The following is a 24,472-nucleotide window of genomic DNA, read 5'->3' as shown; positions in this document are numbered from 1 at the left end:
GAGAAGGCCTTCTGGGCGTGATCTTCTCTCTTTAGATGTGAGGACCTGCCATCCTGACTATTTTCAGTGTACCAGCGGACACTGTGTGCTAAACCACCTGAAATGTGATGGAAGAGCTGATTGCTTGGATGCCTCTGATGAAGCCACTTGTCGTAAGTCCCTGGACATGTTTAGCAGGATATGGTGGTTTAGGTAGACACCTGTGAGCTACCACTTCTTTGAATAAAAGACCACACACACACACATTTTAATTTTTCAGCACAAGGATTCCACCTCCACGTCTCCCGCACCCCTGCTGTTTTCCCTCATATTGTTATAATAGTATAGTCCTTCAACAACAGTCACAAGTCCATCATTCTGTTATTTAAGTGTATCATGGCATTGTAGGCATACACAATGGTAGAAAGTCTAGTATCCATATTGTAAAGATATATTTGACATTTTTATTGCGAGTCCTCCTTTTATTCAGGAGTAGAGATGCATACTGCAACATATCTTTACTTCCCAGTATGCTAGTCTCCATTATACAGTTCATCTATGAGAGTATATGTATGTATATGTTTACCTATATCTACTTAAATTTTATTTTGCATGAAGGTTGCCTTATATCAGAGAAAACATATATTATTTGTCCTTTTGGGATTGGAATGTTCCATTGAGCAAAATGGTCTCTATTTGAAACCATTTTATTGCAGATGGTAGAATTTCATTCTTTTTAATGTTCTGACAGGCATCTGGGTTGTTTCCATGTCTTTGCAGTTTCTTTATTCATTTCTTTTCTGACAGGCTTCTGGGTTGTTTCCATGTCTTTGCTATTGTAGATTGTGCTGCTATAAACATAGAACTGCAGGTCACTTTCTCAAATGCAGATTTCACTTATTTTGGATATATTCTCAGGAATGGGATAGCTGGGCCATACAGTAGATCCATTTTCATTTCATTAAATCAATTATTAAGTAGCCTGAGCTAGTAGACTACTTACCTTGTATTATTATTCTATACAAATTACCAATTGGATAAAAGAATTTCAAGCCAAAAACAATATTCAAGCAACGAGTAAACATTTTATAAGAACTTTGGTTTACTATTTGAACAGATTGAGTCGGCAGCATTGGAAAATTTCTGGGTTGCATGCTGGCATATAAATTATAAAAATGTAAAACCAATATGATTGTCTACATTTTGGCTTTTGTAAATTATTGATTGAATATTAATTATTGGTGATTGTCTATAATAGATAGTTGCTAATGTGGTTGCCACACCTTAACACCTAGTGTCATTGAGACTTTAGGAATGTGTTATAGTTCAAGCTAGTCTTGACACTTGCCAGCAGAGGCAAAGTCCAGTGCTACCCATGTTGTTTGTTGAAAACTGGGCTTAGCCTATTGTCAACACGTGTTCCATCAGAATCCCAGACAGGACAAGGCAATAATACATCAGAATGAATAAGGAAGAGCAGCTACAGTAGCTAAAGGAGAAATAGTAGGGTAGCTTTTTCAAAACAAATAAGTTTGTTTAATCATTTGAATATGTCTCCTTTCTCTGAACAGCCACACGCTTTCCCAATGGTACATACTGTCCAGCTACTATGTTTGAATGTAAAAACCATGTTTGCATCCAATCATTTTGGAAATGTGATGGCGATAATGACTGTGGTGATGGCTCTGATGAAGAACTTCACTTATGCTGTAAGTGGGAGAAAAGTGGAGTGACTATGAGTGGTGTTGTCTGAAAACATCCTGGAGTTTATTGCATGCAGAATGGGATTCTGGAGACACTTCTATAGTTTGTGATTAGCACTGGTGTGATTTCACTTGGCCCTCCTAATTCATTTTTGTGTCTGAGAAAGTTGGACCAACATCTACTGCTTTATGCATTTTATATTATTAGAGAACAATTTCTTCAAGCGAATTCCCACTTGTAATCTCAGTGTGCATATAGATAGGCAGGTCTATTGTGGTTGAAGTATGAGAAGATATCCCACGATGTTTCCTCTTCAAATCCATATTTGGTGCCTGGAACATGTTAAGGAAATTTAATGCCTTAGTTAACCTCTAAGTCCATTTCCCTGTAACATTACAGTTCATCTGAGTATCCCCATTAGGTGCATCACAGTGGTAAGTGAAGGGTAAGTGGTGAAGCCTCATACATTGCTAGAATGAAGTTTTTTTGAGGACAAGGTCTGTTTCTCCTTTTTTTGTAGATTTATTTTGTTTTTTATTTTTCTTGGAAAGGCAGATTTACAGATAAGACAGACCAAGAGAAAAATCTTCCATCCATTGGCTTACTTCCCAAATGGCCACAATGGCTAGAACTGAGCCAACAAGAAGCCAGGATCCACGAGCTTCTTTTGAGTTTCCCATTGGGTTGTAGGGTCCCAAGGCTGTGGGCCATCCTCTACTGCTTTTCCAGGATGTAAGCAGAGAGCTAGATTAGAAGTGGAGCAGCCAGAACACAAGCTGATGCCCACATAAGATGCTGCACTTACAGCTGGAAGATGAGCTAATTGAGCCATGAATCAACCCAGTGTCTTTCTTGTTCCTGGTATCTAGTGTCTTCAGCAGGGTCTTGGTGTGTACTGGATACTCAAGAGACATTTTTTGTTTATCTAACTGAATGAACAACTGAAACAAGCCTGGTGCTGCCTTGGTGATCTTAGCTGTTGATAACTTCTACTCTAGTCATAATTTTCAATTGCATTTCTCCAATTCGCCTTTTCAGTGGGTGTGCCCTGTGATCCACCAAACCGTTTCCGGTGTGACAACAGCCGTTGCATTTACAGTCACCAGCGGTGCAATGGTATAGATGACTGTGGAGATGGGACTGATGAAAAAGAGGAGAACTGTAAGCAGAATTTCCCCAGTTGCCTTCAATTTGCAAAATGTGCCTCTGGGATTTCAGTTTTTACTGTGGAGGTTTAAGTTGGGCCTATATGTGCTGATCTCCATTGATATAACTGTGTGCAATATCCTACAAACACATGTGTTACCCAGATCCAATCCTGGACACTTCTTTCTATTGTGCTTGAGTCAGATATTGGCAAATCTCTAAATTTTAAAGCTTTGTTCAAATATTTAATTTATTTCTCCCTCCCTCTTTTCTCACAGTATTGAAAACAGAGTTCTGATTGAGTCACATTTGTAAATTACTATGTAAGCTGCTTTCAAAGATGACACTTGATCACACTTTAGCTTAGAGTGCCTTATTGCTAATTCAGGTATATGAATGAATATTCCTGTTTAACATCCAGCTAAACAGGCCATGTTAAATAAGGCAGGTGATGTTAGCAGTGCTTATCTAATGTCCCATTGAAAGTGAACAACCATTTCCCAGAAAAGAAAAAAAGATGATGGATTGGTTTAAGATAGAAGTTACAGACTGACTGAATTTAACATTTTGAGTATTGAAATATCTGAGCTCTTTCTGAACTTTGAGTATGTCTTAAAATCTATCCATCGAGGAAAATAGAGGATTAATTTTTCGGAGCAGTTTAGTTTCACTGAGAAATAGCATTCCTTCTGATTTCAAATCATCTTATCCTAAAAAAAAAAAAAAAAAAAAACACTGTTTGGGAACTTTTAGATAAATACCTAATTTCCCTGTTTTTCGTCTTTTGTGCTGACTTGACATTAAAATATTCATGTCCAGTTCACATCCAAGAGGGGCCTGAGTCGGTTTTCCTCTTCAGGTGGAGAAGGAATAGGGAAATGCCTCTCCTCCCACCTTTCCAGGGACTGCACAGATTTCTTACTGGGACACAGCTCTTGAACCTACTTTAATTGCTTGCTTCCTCTCCCTCATGTACCTCCCCCTGCACTGACTGTCATTTTCAGGCCATCCTAGAAATTACCTGGAAATCATATTATGCAACAAAACAGTGGCATCAGCCTTTGTGTCTTAAGACCTTTTAAACATTAGGTTTTTATTGTTTGGGATCCCAAAGTAATTGGCTTTTTCTAGACTGCAGATTTCCCGAATTGATTTTTCCTGCATTTCTGCTTTTCAGTCAACCTGTTCTTCCATGGGCTCATCTCCCCTTAACGCTACTTTGCTAAATTCATGAGACGGCAGGCATCACACATTACTAACATTCTATTCTCTCCCTTTAGAAATATTTATTTATTTAAAAAGCTGAGTTATGGGTTGGGGGAGGGGATGCAGAATGAGAGTGAGAACAAGAGAGATCATCCATCTGCAGTGGCCGGGGCTGGGCCAGGATGAAGCCAGCGGCCCAAAGTCCATCTGAGTCTCCCATGTGGGTTTCTGAGGTCCAAGCATCAGGACCCTCTTCCATTGCTGTCCCAGGTCCGTTAGCAGAGAGCTGTATTGAAAATGAGACTGTATTGAGAAATGGACTCAAACTGGTGCTCATTCAGTAGATTGGTGTTATAGGTAGTGGCTTAAGGTGCTAAGCCACAACGTCAGTCTCTAACATTCTGTTTTCTGACCTCTTTCTGCTGGTTGAGAAGTTCAGTAAGTTTTCTAACTTAATGCCTTTGCTTGACCTGGATCTCTATCTTTAATGTCTCCAGTGTCAGTTTCCCTATTGTCTGCTTTCTGCCTGTTCAACCAATGCCAAATATGCTAGAATATTTTTTAATGAAGTGTCCTACTTTTCTCATCACTTTATATTATTCAAGATAATAAATTCCAAAGTCTCAGTGGTAAGTATAATAAAACGAAAATATTGGTTTCGTATTCATTTAAAGGCCAGTGTGGTTGTATAGTCCTCTTCCATCTTGAAGCTATGTCACCTGACATGTGGCTTCCAAGCTTGCTTCAGCAGTATAAGAGATGCAAAGGCACATGGGCTTCCCAGAGACGTATGTCCCTTACCCCTTAGCCCTTAGGTTAGAACTAGTGATATGGCTGCAGCCTGGCTGCAAGGAAATCTGGGAAACATAGGGAAGCATGTGCTAATTTGGTGAGCAATCACAGTCACCATAAAGCAGTCACCATAAAGAGAAGTGTCTCATTTCACAGAAGAATACTTGACTTGAGCTTGTTCTTAAATTACAGGTAGACCACCAACCCCTAGACCCTGCACACAAGATGAATTTAAGTGTAGCAATGAACGGTGCATTTCACAGCACTATGTGTGTGATGATGTTGATGACTGTGGTGACCGCTCAGATGAAATGGGCTGCAGTAAGTAAACCTTCTTTTTATACTGCATTGTAGTAACTCAGGCTTGCTAACACATGCAATAACATAAAGAAAATGATAAGCCAGTGTTTCTTTTTAATTTACTTGGTTGGGTTCTATTATCACATTTTTAATATATAACAGACCAAAAGAATTTACAGATTAAATATACTGGCCAGGTTGTCCAGTCATTAAGAACTTTAAGCAGGTTTTGAACTCTGGGATACCTAACTGCACAACATGGCCTCTGCCTCACTCACTGGTGCCTCCTGACAACAGAAGCTACATGTTTTATTTGTTGGTCTGCAGAGTTTTTCATTGTATGACAATGCAGAATCCTTGGCACTTAGGACAAAATCTTTTGGGGGTCTTTAATAAAGAAGGGAAGGAATATTTACTTTTGTGTAGGAAAAGGATGATGAGCCAAATCAAAAGGTAGTTTGAGTTCAAGGTTTAGATGGAAATCTTAGAATGAACGTGCTAACGGTTCACAGCTTTCTGGTCTTTTTCCTACACCGTGTGCAATTTTCTCCACAAGTCAGCCGTACTGTCTGTATAACAAGGCTCAATAACTTGCTTGAGGTCACATGGAATAACGGAGCAGAAGTTAAACAATTATATGAATTCCAGGCTGGAAGAACTGGCCTGGGGTCCTTCTGCTGGCAACTATGACACTTTAGGCACGTGTTGAATTCTCCATGCTTCATATCCTAAGAAGCTGTGATTTCATTATCATCATAGCTTGTTCTGTTGGCTTCCAAATTCTTGAGCTTTAATCTGTTTTATTTTTCTTCCCCTTGAGGCACCCAAAAGACCTCTTGCATTTTTTTCTCCTTTGTGAGTTGCAGATGGGTGTGAATAACCAGCCACACTGAGTCGGTTTGTTATATATTGGTGTGTGGGGGGTGGTGATTGGAGTTACTGACATAATAAAATGACTTTATTATTTGAAAAGTATGAACAGGACAGAATTTGAAAAACTGAGTGTCAAATTGGGGTTCTGATATCTTGAGGCTGGTAATATGAACAGTTTCAGGAGTTTGGAACTTTTCCAGGGCAGGCTTGGGTCTAATTACTAGTTTCTCTTTTAGTTGCCATTGCCATTTAAAAGGCTTAAAATGAACTACAGCAATGTTTGTTCAAATGACTTTTAATTAAAAGCTTGATTGATTATAATTAAAAACAGGGAAATAAATACAATGGACATTAATTTGGATAGGAAGCAGCTTCTCTTGTCAGATGCTACATGGATACATGATTACTGCTGTGGAATAATAATTTAACAGAGGCATAAAATTGTTATTAAACTACCAGTTCTTGGATGCTACTAACCCACATGACTTTTTTTCCGCTTCTCTATTTCTCTCTCCTTCCCCCTAGCCTCTCCTTTCTTGTTATTAGCAGGATCACAGAGGTATTTAAAACATTTGTTTGATTTCTTTATTCAAACTGTACAACATGTTTTCATAAACATAGTGAAAGCATACTAAAGTGAAGCAAATTAACATACCTGTCATTTCTCATAGTTCCTGTGTGTGTGTGTGTGTGTGTGTGTGTGTGTAGCAAACATATACTCTCTTATTTCAGAAATAGGAAAACATTGAAAGATTTTTCTAATACTTTTAAGAAATTAAGGGAAGTTCAGGTTGCAAATACTTATGTGATTCTGATTCTTTGTTTCTTGTGTGATAATTCTTATTCATTCTTCATAAAATGGAAAACAGATTGTCATGTTTGGGTTTGGGGAAATCAATTGCTATTTGAATGGAATTGACTTTTTTTTTTTTCAATTAGAAAAAGTTGCAAGAAAGGCCTCAAAATTGAGGGAGAATCTCACAATGCTATGTGGTTTCTGCTCTTGCTAGTGGCTGTTATGTGGGAGAACACAGAGTTCAGAAATTTTTATTTTAAAACTAGGAAATTTTAATGTCTTATAATGCACATGTAACCCACAGAGGTCATGTGTCTGGCTCAAAGATATCCAAATTAATATAGGGTATGTGTACCTAGCGATGTAGAGGGGACATCATTACCAACTTTACAAAAATTTAAGTGATCATGAAAGAATGCCATGAATAACCCTATGACAACAAGTTATGTAACTTATGTAAAGTCAGAAAATTCTTAGACACAAAACACTGAAACTGCTTCAGAAAAAATAGAAAGTCTACATATACTTATTTAGCAAAGTGTGGTTGTGAAGAGCTCAGATTCAATCTATTACTTGAAGACTTTTTGGTATGGCTTCAAAGTATACATGTCAGCAATGGCATTTCATTCAATATCATTGTGCTTTATTTATCTTTTTAAAAAATTTACTGTTTTGCTGATGCAGTCATAACTTAAGGGATCCTGAGACATTGTTTAATTACTTTACTACAATACTGTAAAAGACAGAAAGAGAAAAATGAACTTTTCTTTGAAAGAATTGGCACAGATATGCCACAGTTTGTTTGGTTGATATATTCAGAAGCCTGTGACCAAGGGATGTTCTGTTTGAGAATCCTTTATGGAGATAAACACTCCCCTCACTCTTTATTTATCTTCATCTCCATCAGCTCCTCTGTAAGATCTAGGTTGAGGAGCAGATGGAAACTGAAGATGAAAGAAGCAAACTGATAAGAATGACAAGAATGAAAGCCAGATGGCTGGGGTGGATATTGGCAGAGACAAGATCTTGGGGCCGTTGATGAGCGCTGAAGTGTAAAGGTGGAGTCTGAACTGTTAGAAATCTCCCTTGGAATGTCTGAACCCCAAACAGCAGGGCTTCCAAGGGGATCCCATATGAATCCTCTAAAATTATTGAATCTTACAATGAAAGTCATAAAATCTAGAAAATGCATTATTAATCAAAAGTAAAAAGCCTTTTAATCTCATCATTAAGAGAAAATTAATAAAATTTGGTGTTCTTTTGGTGTCTTTTTTTTACACATTCCTATATTTTGCACAGATTTTAAAGATTTAAGGAATATACTACACAAAATAATAGTTTGTCACTGGTGTGTTAGATTTGATTAAATACTTGATAACATAATTTATTCCCTATTGTTGAACATACATTCACATTGTTTTCAAATTTTTCTTGCTATAAAAATAGTATAATATTCAAACATAAATCATTTAATATATGTATATATTTATTCCTTGCTGAGGGAAAAATCATTAACAGAACAACTGGTAACATGAATATGAATATTTTAAAACCCTAATATATGCATGCATATTACAACATTCGTTTCCAAGTATGCCAGATTGTGGCTCTAAGAGTAGTTGCATGAGTTATGATTATGCTTTGTAGTGTACCCTGCCCAACATTTGATATATGTGAATACAATGAATTAGTCAATGTTAGGCAAAGAATAGTCTTAGAACTTTGTAATTTCCTTCTATTTATAATTTTATTCTAGCCACTATCTATGTCCTTTATTCATCCATCCATCTATCTAAGTATTTGCTATCATCTATGTATCTATAAAACATGCTATTAAGGGAGTGGTGGTAGTTGTAGAATCATCAGCTTCCTAATTCTGATGTCCAGAATGGGAAATTCTGAGAATGAGCTTTGAAGTGCTGCACCTAAAGGGAAAGTTGCCTGAAAGAGCTAACCTCAGCTACATTGTGTAAGTGGCATGCACACCGATACCAGAAGTTAGAATCCCCAGGCCACTTTTCTTTCCAGGGTTATGAAAGAAGTCTGCTCAAAAAGTCCCATAGTAGATTATGGGTAGTTGCACCTCCTGAACAGCTGTGGTTTTTCATTTATAATACTGAGATTTTGTTTTCCAGATCTAGGGCAAAATAGGACATGTGCTGAAAATCTGTGTGAACACAACTGTACTGAACTAAGTGGAGGAGGATTTATCTGCTCTTGCAAACCTGGCTACAGAGCTGGCGTTTTGGACAGAAACTTCTGCCTTGGTAGAGTATCTTTTTCCCCCATTCTTGTTAGAAAATGATGCTGTTTAGGTTCTTCAGTCATTCTCTTTTATTAAACCACTGTTTAATTTCCCCAGTGGGGCTAAACTTGTGGTTCTAGATCATAAACATTCTCAGGAATGCCAATTGCTTTTCCCTCTCATGTGTACTAGCTTACCAGTGCCTAACAAAGTACTTAGCATAAAGGGCACGCTCAGCTATACATGGAGTTTATTTGAATGTTAAGTACGTGGGTGATCAGGGCTGCTTCCTCTTCCAACATGAGGTGAAATGAAAAGAAACAAGCAAAAGGCATGTTTTCTTCATCTTAAGTGAAACAAAGGTATTTATTATGCATGTCCTCATGGCAGACATGAATGAATTTAAAATACGGACTTCAAAGGTTGCTTGTCAGGTTGACTTTTGATTATGTGAATATTCTTTTTCTGCCTCATAATGTGGCACATTCAAATGATTGTTAAGCATCTTCTGGAAATTGTAGCTGAAGAATGCACCTGAAAAACCAAACCAGTGGCTTTTGTTCCTGAAACTCTTTGGCAGAAGGGATGGGATACCAAGGAATAATGCAACAGCTATTTTCTAAAGAGCAAGATGTCGCCTGCTGTTGTACAGTCTTCCTCTGCAGGTTAAATTCTGTCTCCAGCCTGATCAACTTGGAGGCTTTGGGCCTAATGGTATTCCTTACCTGGGTGTGTGTTTGTTTAGAGAGAAACAACTGTGAAAAGCATGTAAAACAGCAATGTGAAACAAACATGTTCCATAAATATGACTGGCTTTGCTTCTTCTTGTTAGCACCCTGCTCAATCTTACTTGCTTGTGAAATGCATTTTGAGCCGCGGTAGGCCTCTAAGGAATGGATGGGAGTATGCCTACTCCCATGTTTGGTTTGATTTTGCCCACAGACATCAATGAGTGTGAGCAGTTTGGAGTCTGTCCCCAGAAATGCCAGAATACCAAAGGAAGCTACGAGTGTTTCTGTGCTGACGGCTTTAAGTCTATGAGTGTCCGCTATGGAGAACGGTGTGCAGCTGACGGTAGGATGCATTCACATCTGGATCACCTGGCTTGTGGGGAATGAAATGCTGAGGAAAACGTTATACCAGGAAATAAATTTTGACTCCTGGCATCTTATTTATAATTTGCCAGCTACTTCTCTTCCAAAACCTGTCTAGTGTCTTATCCTGCTCTTCAAACCATAGCCCTTAAATAACCCTTAATAATCACCTGATTGATAACAATAGCCACATTCTTTCCCTAACTCCCCCTGCAAATTCATAAGAATTATAAGAAGCATCAGGTGTTACTTGTTATTCTGGATTTAGCCTCGTATCCACCTTTTTAGAAACTTTAAAAAGTTGATAAGTTGTCACCCTTCAGAAGATTCAAACAGAACTACAATTTATCTGTGGTATGGTCACCAAGAGAAGAAAACTGACAAGGCCCCCACCTCCCACTCCACTGTGATCAAGATTTGAGGCCTTGAAATTGGAGATGAGACACAAAAAGAGTCACAGTCAAAACCACTCTGTTGACATATCCTTTTTTTATTGTTCATGGACTGGTGATCACAGACAAAAAGAAAGCTGGGGTATTCATAACATCAATCATTGGTTTCACATTTTAGCTTAATGCTAAGCTTGATTTTTTTAAAAAAAGTAGTAATAGTCTACGGCCATACAACCTTGAATGCACCCAATCTCGTCTAAAAGGTAGTAATAAATACCTGACAAAAATGATAAAAAGAAAATATATCAGTGATGCTATACTCCAGATTTCAAAGGCTGATCTAAATCAGCATATGCTAGTTAAGGAGTATAGCTTTTTATTTTCAATTTGAAGTTTTTAACTATTCAGTAAGATACTTGATAAGAAGTAGGAAAAAGATGGCCCAAGTGACTATTCAGGTTTTTCATATAAATTGGGTTTTGAAAGAATGCCTTGCATGAATTAATTTAACTATTTTATCCTTCAGACACTTTTGACAGTGATTACAAAATGAGAAGAGAGGCATTTGACAATATAGTAAAAGGCAAATTTTAAACTTTTAACTAAGGAGATATAAAAACAGATTAGCATATTTATACCATACAATGTGAAGACAGAGAAAATATATAAAATTTACTTCAATTGAATTCATTATGCAAGTAAATTATATTTTAAAAATTCAGATCATTACATCTTGGGTTCTGTTGCCATTGAAATAACTCTTAACAAAAAAATTTAAATAAACAACACCTGTATTTTTCTCATTAGCTAAAACTAAAATGAACTGATTACCTGCTGAAAGAATCATAAAAATCTTGGAGTAGCAAGGGAGCAAGGAGAACTTCCTGGTAAACTTTTAGTAAGGTTGTAAATGTTATATTTCTCCCATATTAGTGTGAATGTTTTCCATCTTGTGATTTTTAACATCAATGAATAAATGAAAAAGAGTTCAATGAAAATGTAGATTTGACAGACTCAGTTTGGCTTTATTCTAAACTGACACAAGGGAAAAAATAAAGAACTGAGAAGAGCCCTCAAAGAATGGTGACTTTCTACCAGAGATGAGGGTGGCACTATGCAGTCATGGATTTTATAGCCCAGTGTGATAACCAGCCTCGCTGATGAACAGAATTGCATTTCTATCAAGACCCATGTTTTATAGAGTGTGCACAATGGCTTAGTTGGCTAATCCTTTCCTTGCAATGTGCTGGGATCCCATATGGGCTCTGGTTCATATTCCAACTGCTCTGCTTCCCATCTGGCTCTCGGCTTGTGGCCTGGGAAAGCAGTAGAGGATGGCTTAAAGCCCTGGGTCCTTGCACCCTTGTGGGAGGCCCGGAGCAGGCTCCTGGTTGTTGGCTTTAGACCAGCTCAGCTCTGGATGTTGTAGCCAATTGGGGAATGAACCAGTAGGTGGAAGATCTTTCTTTCTGTCTCTTTTCCTCTCTGTAAATCTGCCTTTCTAAGAAAAAAAAAAATGAATCTTAGAAAAAATTTCCATATCTTTTAAAATTGTGGGGGAGTGGCCTGCTCTGTATTTTATATTCTACTTTGTACTTAAAAAGTGCACGTAGAATTCAAGCAGGTGACATCATCCTTCATTTGCTTACAGGTGACCCTCCTTTATTGCTCCTGCCTGAAAATGTTCGAATTCGAAAGTATAATGTCTCCTCTGAGAAGTTCTCGGACTATCTTGAAGATGAGGAACGCATCCAAGCTGTTGACTATGATTGGGATCCTGAGGGCATAGGCCTCAGTGAGTATGAAGTCTGGTGTCTGTCACTGACAGAATGTTGGGGAATTTTTTTTCTTTTTATTAATTATATTTTTTGACAATCTTTACATAGTTCATTAGGGTAAAAAGGTTCAAGGGCTACAGGAAAGTGGGTAAGACTATTAGTTCCATATTGTTTCCTTCATGTATCTGAGGTAAAAGGGGGATTTTAAGGGAGAAGCCCCACCCAGTCTCCCACCCGCCCCAGGTCCCTGATGTGGGGCATGCTCCGAGGGTTTTGCTCAAGTGGTTTTGACAGTTCAGCAGTTATGAATTGCTGCCAATCTCGCCACACCAAGCATGATGAGGTCGTTGAAGAATCCACTGATTGACATAGTCTATCTTAGAGTCTGTGTTTGCCCAGTTTATCACTGCCAACATATGACTGAGATGGCTGATTGACTTGTTCTGTCCTCTGTCTTTTCATGGTTAGGGTCCTGAGTCCGGCAGGTCGATTGGAGAGATCCCCAAAGAAACTTTGTCTGAGGTGTTCCCAGACCAGATTCTTGTATGTACTAGCAACTACAGGGCCCAGCACAGTTCATCGCTCTGATCAGCTGGTGGTTGCAATTGCTGGGTTGGTTCTGTTTTCAGCCCTGTCTCCCACTGGAACCAATGGTTGTTGCACTACAGCCTGATTCTGCCCAGCACACACTTGGCCCTCACATAAACCAGTGGGAGCTGCAGCCTAGTTGGAGCGACCCACATAACTCCCACCAGGCTTGCCCCCTGCCTTGGTTTGCCAGTATGTGCAGCAAACTAGTCCAGTCTGTCCCACATACCATTTGGCTCTCATACATGGCATTGGGTATTGAAGCCTAGTTCCATCTAACCAGCTCAACTATCCAGCCCACACAGATGTTGTTGGGTGTCTTTCTGTTTAACCACCTAGCCCCTGCCCTGGTTTTCGTGTCCTCCAGTGGGAGTGGTAACCCAAGAGGGAGGAGCCCACTATTTCCCTCCCAGGCCACTCCCACTCCCGGATTATGCACTCTCCAGGTGGTTGTGTGGTTTGACTTGACAGAATTAGCCCCCAGTGCCAGTTTCTGCCAGCTGATGCTGTGGCTACGCCCTAATAACCCTCACCCACTCTAATTGTAGTTTGTACCAGTAGGAATAATCAGCCCACCCTGGCTTTTTCCTGATCTAATGCACATGAGGCGCACAGGTGTTGTAGCCCTGCTTAGTCTGGTCTGCCCCCATCTCAGCTCACACTCTCCAGTGGGAGTAGCTGTCCAGCAAGAGAACCCCCTTTTATTCCCCCTGCCGCCTCTGCCCACTCTCTTGCTGGTTCTCATGTGTGCTGTTGGGCACTGAGGTCACATCTGTTACAGGTCACCTCACCTTGGCATTCCATAATGTACACTGATTTTGTTGCGATCAATCTTGGCTCGACCCATACTCTGTTCTGGTGCTCAGATTTGCCAATGCATGACGTGAAGTGGTTCAGTCTGGTCTGCCCCTGACCCATGCCAAATGTATGCCAGTGGTAAACTTTCCATGGCTTGTTCTGGGCTGTTTCCTATCATGCTTCTTGCACTTACCTGCAGGGTCTGTGTCCTGCCAGAGGAGTTGTCCAGGCTCCTCCATCAGAACCTCTCCCAATGTCAGATTTTGCACATACCAGTGGGTCCATGAGCCAGCCCTACTCAGTTCACCTCCTGTCCTAGCAGGAACAGTGTCTTTTCCTGACTGGCCTTCAACTCAAACTGGTTCTTGCTGTTGGATGTTTCAGCCCAGCCATGGCTTGTCCATACCCACATACAGCTCACACACATGGCTCAGCAGGGGCTGAGACCTATCCTTGTCCATCCCACATCTACCCTGGTCCTCCAAAATACCAGATGGTGTTGGAGTCTAGCTCGGCTTGGTGCATCCAGTTCCAGTCCACACTTGTGCCAAGGGAGACTACAACTATATCCTGATCAGAACGCAGACCCTATTCCAGCCCTGTGCCCTTGGTGGGGATCTCAACCCAGCTAGGGTGTCCCATTAGCTCCCAACTGGGCCTGTTCCCAGCCATTGATCACATGCATGCCAGTGGTTGCTCTGACTCAGCTTGGCACAGCCCCTTACCTGTCCTGACCCCTGCCTTAGACACTGTGACTTAGTGTCCCTGGCTCATGCAGACCAGCAGGTGCAATAGCCTGGCTTGGCATGACCTGTGCTCCATCCTGACTTCTAATTTTGCTTGTGGGCTAAGGTTTGCTCAGTCCTGCCCAGTCCACCCTGTTCCATTACCAACTCACACACTGGCCAGCCATTGGAGCTACTTTGTCCAGCTTGTCTGACCCCCAGGTATGGACCATCTGTTCACCAGCCAGAGCTGTGACTCACCAGTAGAGGGTCCCAAGTTCCTCCACTTGACCCACTCCCAGACCCAGTTCTCATACATGCCATTGGGTTTTAGGCCAGTGCCTGGCGTAGTCTGCCCTTCCATTTGGCCTTGCATGAGCTGGTGAACGTTGCAGCACGGCCCACCCCACACCCTATTCAGGATGCACATTTGGGTGCTGCTGCCTTGATCAGTCCAGACTGTTGTCAGTTCCTTTGTTTGTGAATGATGGCAGGTTCCTTGGTCACACCTAGCTTAGTCCATCACCACAACTCTTGAGCTAATCAGTGGGGCTGGTATTTCCACAGGATTTGGCCCACACATCTCCCACAAAATCTACCCTCAGATATGGTTCTCTCATGTGCTAGTTAATGTCATGGCTCTGCCTAATGTGAGCTGTCTCCGGATCCATCATCATGTCAGGTAATAGGATATAGTCCTGCTAGAGAAGCCCCGAGCCGCGTTAGCTTTTGCATGGACTAGTGTTCAGTGGTCATCATTGTTCAGTGATTGCAGGTTCTACACAGTATTTAAAGGAGTTTGGTATATCAGTCTTATCCATAAAGATCATCTGGTCCCTCTCCTCCAATCTACCAGGTCTCTTAATCCTTGCTTGCCTTCAAAGGAAAAGTTACTCTGTCATTGGGAATCTTTAGGATTGATTCACGTCCCAGAAGCACAGTGGGTTCAATGTGGAGCTACCTAAGCAGCAATTCAAAGAACCAAAACCCCAGAGCTCGCTACTGGGCAGTCAGCAGGCAGAGCCTGGTGCCAAATGGCATGCTGACTGCCCAGGGACAGCTCACTGCGTGTCAGTGGTGGTTGGAATCAGGGATCTGAGCATGAAGATGCCCTGGCCCGGCACCCACCAGCAATCAGTAGGCTGCCATGGTTTTAACCCCCAGACCCAAGGTCGCCCCCTCCTCAATCCCATCCCCCATCCAATGATGGTGGTGGGTGGGTCCTGTGCCCTCCCAGCTCTCCACACTTCCCTCTTTGGTGTACTCACCATGAAGGGAGCAGCCTCTGGAACCTGGACAGGCCCAGGGACAGCTCCTGCCTGACACCCACCAGCACGCAGCAGGCTACCGAAAGTTTCAGCAAGAATTTATTTTTGATGAATTAAATTTGATGCCTGAATGGAAGAGGAAGCCCCTTCTAACCAGCCTGGCCCAGATGCCTCACCCTGGCCATTGGGTCTGGCCAACCTTGCCTGACTTCCATGTAAGCCTTGTGCCATTTGGGGGTATCCTTTCTGGAGCACCTCACATCTGCTACTCAAACAGCTATCTTTTTTCATATAGATTATACCCTTATATATTTGGAAGTTTTCTAATCAGACCTCCAAGACTGAACTTAACTGTCACCTCCTCTGGGACAGCTTTTTGACAGAGTTCTTTGAGTTTTCACCAATGAGCCAGTAGCATTTTAAATGAGCTTTTCATGAAGTACATTGCATTCATTTATGAGTATAACCAGTTGACTGCATGTTTTTCTCTCTACCTTATAACTATGTACTCTTTGCAGATAGAGATTAAATCTAGTTCTTTCATGTATACATAGATAGCACTCAAATCAACATCTAGTTTAGTATATGTGGTTGGGGCTCAAAAAATTTAATTAATACAGTTGGTCTTAGGCCTATTGGCTAAGATGCCCGTGGCCCATAGAACAATGTCTGGGTTTAATACCACACTGTGGCTTCTGATTCTGACTTCCTTCTAATGCACCCTGTGCTATAGTGGGGATGACTAAAATAGCTGGGTCCCTGCCATCCCTGCGGAAGACTTGGATTGAGTTCCCAACTCCTGGTTTCAGCCCCAGCCTTTGCTATTGTGAGCATTTGGGGAGTTAACCATTATATGAAGTGTTCTCTCTCTCTCTCTTCCTCTCTTTCTGAGGGTGTGTGTGTGTGTCTTTCTCCTTCCTTTCCATTAACAAAAAAATTAAAACAGACTTTGGCTGAATGAAGGGAAAAGTGCCTTTGTTGAGCCATTACTAACTCTGTAAAGTTGGCGTAAACAATTTGTCTTCTATACAAGGTATGTCAAACCATTCTTGGGAACTAGAAATGACAGGAAGTCAATCTATGTATAGCAAGGGTCTTCATTGAGGTCATGGGAAATGCATGTTATGGAAAACTATGTATATTTCAATTTTTTGAAATGAAAACCTGCTTTAATTCTGTTCTCCATGAACTCTTTGAACAACGCTGTCCATGCCTCCCTCATCTTCTAACTTTATGGCTTGAAAAATTGTAGCAGTTTACTACTTCTCAGTTTTCTGTTTGTCAGTGAGTTCAGTCTACCTCCTGAGATAATACATGTGGCATGCATTGTGTTCTGTCAATGGCCACGACAATGTGAGATTCATTGTTTTCGTACTTACTCATGCAATACAGTAAGGTTTTAAGAAGGCACCTAGTACATACCTTAAGTCACAGTTCCTAAAACGCCTGCTATCTACTGTCCACTATCCTTTTGTCTATATATAAAACAGGATTTATCAGCTACATGCATTAGTACCACTGATACTATGATTTCATATCCTCCACAGTTTGTCCTTGTTTATCCTTACACTCTGTTTTGTAATTTAGAACTTGACCCTGATGACAATAAATAAGCTCTTGGCAAGAATTATCTTTTAAGGAGTTATCTTCAAATTGAAATGACTGAGACAACATCAATGAGTTAAAAAATGATACAATGATAGCTAGGTGCTGGAGTATGATAGACTTGGAGGTTTATAGTATTAATTTAAATGCATTATTCATATTATAAAAACAGTGAGGTAGAGATATCAGTAAATGAATAATGATTCACCTGATTCGACCCCACATCTCGCCTTGGTTGGTATTCTCACTGGCCTATGTGTCTTCCTCCATAGGTGTTGTGTATTACACTGTGCTAGCACAGGGCTCTGAGTTTGGTGCTATCAAACGGGCCTACATACCCAACTTTGAATCCGGCAGCAATAATCTCATACATGAAGAAGACCTGGGCCTGAAATACATAATGCAGCCAGATGGATTAGCAGTGGACTGGGTTGGAAGGTAAATTTGTCAAACTTCCCCACTCTGGCTTATTCTACTTTCCTGTCAAGAGCTCCCTACTGCTCACTATGACACACAATTAAAACTGGGCCCAGATATGACAATGTCTGGGCTCCCTCTAGCCCTGACAAGCACCTCTGTGTGTCATATAAATATCCCATGTGAAAAGGTTTGGAAAGGCACCCAAGCCAGCATTCTGTATTATTATCGAGGAGAGCATTCTTCTGTATTGTATCTAGAAGAGCATTGTTACTGCCAGGGGATTGGATGCCAACATTACATTTCAATGTGGTAGCATTATTTAGAAATGGAATAGTTTCACAATTATCCCAGAAAAGCAGTTAGGAGGAAAATTTGCTCTTTGGTAATTATTTTTGGGAAGCAGCAATGCTCCTCTTATGTTTTTAAGAGACTATCTATTGGAACAGATGGGAAATTTGACTGTCTTGCTTAATCTTTGGGTTGGCATTAATAGGGATTATTGGCTTTGTCCTGCTCTTTTTGACCTTCTTTGGCCCCAGGAAACAGAGTCCTATATTTTGGATGATTCCTAAGTAAGAAACTTAAGTAGGGGCTTCATGAGGTAGACTCATGAGACGTGCAGAAATGAACTAAGGCTCTTTCTTAAAGGAGGATTGTATAGAGTAATTATGGTGAGAAAATGTTTGCCTGCAAAAGAGCTCAGACAGTCCCAGTCCTCTATATTCTTAAAAATAATGGAAAAAATGGTAGGGATGGTGGGCTTCCTGTTCTCTACGAGAAGGGAGAATCATTTTTAGTGTCAGCTTATTCTTACCCTTTAGCTTTGATATTCCTGAAAGACTGAAGCTTCTCCAAAGAAGTTAATTGGGTCCCCACTGTGCCTTCAGGCTAGCGAGAGACTCATGTCTGCCATTTCTGTTAGGAAAACTTGGCCTCAAGGAACTGTTAGGGGAGTTAGGAACTTGAAATTTTATATGTTAACATTTTCTTCTGAAAACTAGTCTGGCACTGGCAGAGGTGTCTTCTTGTTTAAAGTGTTGTCTCTCTGTGTTAATGAATGAGAGTATGAAGAAACAGACGAAGCTCTTTCTATTTGGAAGAGCTTCTTAGGAGACTTGCAGACTTGGCATTGGAAATCAGAAGAAGATGACCTTGCTGTTCAGAAAACTTGTTCCTGCTCATATTTGGAACTATTGGCAGATTTCTGCTGATTCCAATGGGGTTCTTGGCTCAGGATGAAGTGGACTCAGCACTCAGAATGAAAGGAGCAGCCCCATGACTTCTGCTGCTGGAGGGGAGGCGGGTCTGACTGCTGTGTCTGCCATCATGGCTGATGCTAGCTGACTCAGCAGCTTTATCTGACCAGGCCGGACCCCCTGTGCCTGTTTCCCTGTTCCTCACTCTTCCACATGTAACCTTCCCAAGATGTCCCTTTAGCTCAGGGCTTTTGTGAGAGAGAGCATTGTGTTCTTGTTACGGATTTGCGGGGAGCTATCTGTTCAAGCCCCTTTTCCAAAAATGATCACTGTAGTCTTTTGAGCTATTTAGCTTTGTCCCTCTGCATTCAGGCACATTTACTGGTCAGATGCCAAAAATCAACGGATCGAGGTGGCTAGACTGGATGGGAGGTACCGAAAGTGGCTAATTACCACGCAGCTGGATCAACCCGCAACAATTGTTGTGAATCCAAAACTAGGGTAAGTACTTGAAGGAACCTTTAATGTTCTGGGTCTTTGCTACTCCTCTCATTACCATCATGTCTCTCAAATGATTTTCTTTCCTAGTTGTATTAAAACTGTTCCTTAACTTTCTGGAAAGCATCTATGAACATGTGCATAATTATAACAAGCCCTTAGTGTCAATAATTATTGTTGGGTAAATCCTGCAAGAACTTATCAGAGAATCTTTCTAGCTGAATGAATTCTTTGTCAGATGAAGCTCTGAGCCTTAATATTCCTTGTGAACTTAACTGTTCTTTTTCTTAAGTAGAGAACTGTTGTTTTTTTCATCTGTATGTTTTAAAGTAACTCATTCATTGAAATTCAGCGAGGGATCGGCTTATATTTCATAGCAAAAAATTTGAATATTTATAACCAGAATATGCATATATATAATGTGCATAAATATATCATTATTTATTTGCACAAATGTTCCAACTTAGTAGTTTAATCTATAAATCACCCTAGTCTGAAAACTAGTTTTGTAATTTTTCTCTGCGTTTCAAGACATTTATCTGGGTAATAAGATTAAGGTTCACAAATTTATCTTCAGGATAGTTATACTTCTTTTTTTAATAGTCTCCAATACTTCTTTCATTTGGACAGAAGTGATATGGCCCTCTGTAGATATGGCAGTGTTTGTATGTGGAATACCATAAACTGTGATTACTCTGAGTCTGTTGTATTTCTTACCTGAGCTCCTGCCCCCTGAGACTCTAATAAATTTGAAAATTGCTTACCTAATAAGATGAAGCTGTAATGTGACCTTGTCTACCACATAGGTCATTTGTTCTTGGTGTCTTACCTAAATAATGTCTTAGGAGCCAATATGCTGTATACACTGCAATAGGAAGGCTGTGGCTTGTTTCCTGAATGTTGTTTAACTCATCTTTCTACAGTTCACTTTTAGACCTATTTTGATAAGCCCACGTTCTGATTTCCCTCTACCATTTTCCATACATGATCCTTGCTTTATTCTTTTTAAAATAATATGCTTTTTAAAAAAATCATTTATTTTTTATTGGAAAGTCAGATATTCAGAGAGGAAGAAAGACAGAGAGGAAGCTCTTCCATCTGCTGATTCACTCTCTAAGTGGCTGCAATAACTGGAATTGAGCTGATCCAAAGCTTGGAGCCAGGAGCTTCTTCTGGGTCTCCCACGCAGATGCAGGATCCCAAGGGTTTGGGCCATCCTCCACTGCTTTCTCAGGCCACATGTAGGGAGCTAGTTGGGAAGATAGGCCACCAGGATATGAACCAGCGCGCATTTGGGATCCTGGCTCATGCAAGATGAGGAGTTGTAGTCGCTAGGCTACCGCTCTGGGCCCTCCTTGCTTTATTCTTTGTAATTCATTTCTTGCCGGGATGGGTCATTGCAGGCCTGACAGGGAAGGGCTGACACTGAAGAGGAAGAAGGAAAGATCTGCCCTGGTACAACTTTCTGATGGGAGAATCCAGCTGTTCACATTTCTTCTAAAGCATTTGTGATAGGTGAAACCTTAAGGTACCTTGGTAGATGATCTGCCACTGAGTGGATAGGATGATGAAGATGAGTAATAATAGTAACACAAAGAACACCCTAACAAAAGCCAACATTTATTACATTTTTTTGTTGTGTGCCTGCCATTATGCTAAGGTTCTTTCTATAAATCTATTTATATCATACAAAATATCTATTAAGTCATTACAACTTCTAACTTCAACTTATATCCCTGGATAAATAATATCATGTCCTATTAGTCAACAGTTGTTGACTTTAATATCAGGGTAAAGAAACTTGTCATGCAGAAACCAATGGTGAATGCTGGGGTGCTTCTGCTAGCTTGAAGGGATTCCAGGGAAACCACAAGAGGTCTTCCCCAGGTTATTGGAAAACATGTATTAAAAATAAAACAACCTGGGCCCGGCGGCGTGGCCTAGGGGCTAAAGTCCTCGCCTTGAACGCCCCGGGATCCCATATGGGCGCCGGTTCTCATCCCGACAGCTCCACTTCACATCCAGCTCCCTGCTTGTGGCCTGGGAAGGCAGTCGAGGACGGCCCAAAGCTTTGGGACCCTGCACCCATGTGGGAGACCCGGAAGAGGTTCCTGGTTCCCGGCAGTTCCCGGCATCGGACCGGCGCGCACCGGCTCATTGCGGCTCACTTGGGGAGTGAATCATCGGATGGAAGATCTTCCTCTCTGTCTCTCCTCCTCTCTGTATATCTGACTTTCCAATAATAATAAAATCTTTAAAAAAAATAAATAAAACATAAGCATAAGACTAACAAGAGGCTTTGCAGCAAAATAATGTTTAGTTTTATTTACACATTAGCATGAACTTTTTGAAGCACCCTAGTATATGTAGGAAGTACTGTTTGCACTGAACTTGGAAGTTGGGATAATTAATAAAATATTGGGTGATAAAGCATTGGTGTGGTGATGCAGGACTGCTTCCCAGGAAAATGAGGGTGAGGGAGGAGCTGGAAGGATGTCTAACATGCAAACAGGTGAAAGAACAGGCAGTCTGCTCTTGGGCTTGATAAACAACACAAAAGCATGAAGGAAAGGCCTTTTAAGAATATATTGCATTGTGTAAATACCACCGAAATAAATTTAAAATAAATCCTGCACCCCTTAACCAATGTCTGTTTGTCCTCATCTTTCTTCATATCCCTGGTATCCCTGGGCTGTCACTCTGGATTTGTCTCTTCTATATAGTATGGGGTAATACACTATGTGGACTTTTTTTTTATTTTATTGTGATTTTTGCCAGTTGTTGATAAGCTTCAAACTAATGCTGTAGTAAAGAGAAAGGTCATGGCCTCATTGTTACCAAAGCTAGTTTATCTAAAATCCTCAATAGAATTATAGGACTGATCTTTACTAGATGATTGGATGCAAGATCCACGGCTGTTGGATCAAAGAAGACCCATGTCTGGCTTGAGTGCAAAGAGTTTTAAGTTCTACTTAGTTGGTGACATTTAAAACTTAAAAAATGTGAATTTCTGGTTTGGAAAATGCCAGAACAAATCACAACAGGTAGCTTTGCCTTCTGAGTGCAGCATTGGCAGGAGCTCTTTGCCACATAGGGCGTTGCTGATCTTTGTCATCGCCATTCAGAGTGGGTCTCCTCCCTTCCAGCATCTCACCTGCCAAGTGAGCTCCAGGTATTTGAAGTGACCAGCCAAACCCTGGTCTAGGGACTTCTTTATCAGATCATATTTGCTTGCAGAGACTCTGCAATTCAATATTAAAGAGATATGAGAGAGACATTTCAATAAGTAGAAGTTCCACAAGGATGGGAATCTTTTTTGCATTACATACCTTAAAGGATCTACATATCTACTTTGCAGGCAGAGCTAGCCAATTTTTATGAGGGAAGTGCAGTCTTTAAGAATGATAGAACACACATACTCTTATAAACTCAGTGCCTCTTAGCACTCAGATCTTTGGCAAATGGAGGCCTATCCCATGGGTAATACTCCATACTCCGCTGTGGCTGCCAAGTACCACTGGATGAGATGTTCCCATGAAAAAAAACCTTCTGTTGCAGGCTCATGTACTGGACTGACTGGGGGAAAGAACCTAAAATTGAGTCGGCCTGGATGAATGGAGAGCATCGCAGTGTCCTGGTGTCTCAGGACCTTGGGTGGCCAACTGGCCTTTCCATTGATTATTGGAACAATGATCAGATCTACTGGAGTGACATGAAGGAGGATATTATTGAAACCATAAAATATGATGGGAGTGACAGGAGAATCATTTCACAAGGAGGTAAGAAATGTGTTAGAAGTTAATATACAATTAATGAACATATTTCTAGTTTCTTTGTCCATTTTTTTTCAAGAAGGACCCTGTTCTTAACACACATGGCTTACTGGTTCTTTTTTTGTGTATATAATATTTACTTGTTTTTTTTTAAAGATTTTATTATTATTGGAAAGTCAGATATACAGAGAGGAGGAGAGACAGAGAGGAAGATCTTCGATCCGATGTTTCACTCCCCAAGTGAGCCGCAACGGGCCGGTGCGCGCCGATCCGATGCCGGGAACTGCCGGGACCAGGAACCTCTTCCGGGTCTCCCACATGGGTGCAGGGTCCCAAGGCTTTGGGCCATCCTTGACTGCCTTCCCAGGCCACAAGCAGGGAGCTGGATGTGAAGTGGAGCTGTCGGGATTAGAACCGGTGCCCATATGGGATCCTGGCGTGTTCAAGGCGAGGACCTTAGCCGATAGGCCACGCCGCCAGGCCCATATTTACTTGTTTATTTGGAAGTCAGACATAGTTATAGGAGAGAGAGAGCTCTTCCATCACCCATTGGTTTACTCCTTATGTGGCTGCAACAGATAGAGCTGGGCCAAGCAGAACCCAGGAACCAAGAGCCTACTCCAGGTCCCCCATAGAGGCCCAAACAATTGGACCATCATCCACTGCTTTTCCCAGGCCATCAGCAGGGAGCAAGATTGGAAGTGGGGCAGCTGGGTCCAGAACTGGCACCCACGATAGATGCTAGCATTGTAGGTGGTGGTGACCTTAGCTGCTATGCCACAAGGCTATATCTCATAATTTCTTAGATACCTGTGTCCAACTCAACCCCCAAAAGCTGAATTAAATGCAAATGATTCCATCAGCAAAAGTTCAATCCTTTATAGTCTTTTTATATAAACTTTAAAAATTGCTTTTCAGCAGCACCTACTGAAACAATTGAGATTTGTGTTAAGCTGTCCTGTTATAGGCGGTATTAGTCTATGTCTAATCTTTTGTAGATGTATTCATCTTCAGTGTGTCACAACTGGAAACATCCAGAAGGAAAGGGGCCTTCTGATTCCTTACCCAGATTCAGCGGAACTGCAATAGTTTCATACACATCACATCTTTCCTGTCTGACTAGTAGTGTCTTATGTTCAAAGGGAAAAAAATCTCTGACATTGTTTTTCAAAACCTGAATAAAAACACTAGTGCCCGATTAGTTGGCATCAGAATGTATGGGTTAATCTAGTTTAATTTCTGCTATAGTGATTTTCTACTGCTGCACATATTTTTGTGATCAGATTACAGAAAATC

At 40.9% G+C, this 24,472-nt stretch overlaps 1 protein-coding gene across 1 annotated transcript in view; it reads left to right on the top strand.

The window, feature by feature from the left end:
* The window catches only part of LRP2 (LDL receptor related protein 2), a 204,196-nt gene that overhangs the window by 167,778 nt on the left and 11,946 nt on the right, over window positions 1-24,472 (top strand). The window contains exons 60-69 of the mRNA XM_058664591.1: window positions 36-152; window positions 1,551-1,688; window positions 2,722-2,844; window positions 5,020-5,148; window positions 8,932-9,063; window positions 9,984-10,115; window positions 12,179-12,322; window positions 17,562-17,727; window positions 19,278-19,406; window positions 22,962-23,182. Of these exons, the coding sequence (XP_058520574.1) occupies window positions 36-152; window positions 1,551-1,688; window positions 2,722-2,844; window positions 5,020-5,148; window positions 8,932-9,063; window positions 9,984-10,115; window positions 12,179-12,322; window positions 17,562-17,727; window positions 19,278-19,406; window positions 22,962-23,182 (1,431 nt within the window). The remainder of the gene's footprint in view (window positions 1-35; window positions 153-1,550; window positions 1,689-2,721; window positions 2,845-5,019; window positions 5,149-8,931; window positions 9,064-9,983; window positions 10,116-12,178; window positions 12,323-17,561; window positions 17,728-19,277; window positions 19,407-22,961; window positions 23,183-24,472) is intronic.

Source organism: Ochotona princeps, chromosome 5, assembly GCF_030435755.1.
Source record: "Ochotona princeps isolate mOchPri1 chromosome 5, mOchPri1.hap1, whole genome shotgun sequence".
Lineage (NCBI taxonomy): Eukaryota > Metazoa > Chordata > Mammalia > Lagomorpha > Ochotonidae > Ochotona > Ochotona princeps.
Note: the sequence above shows the minus strand (reverse complement) of the source record. Positions and strands in the feature narration are given on the sequence as shown.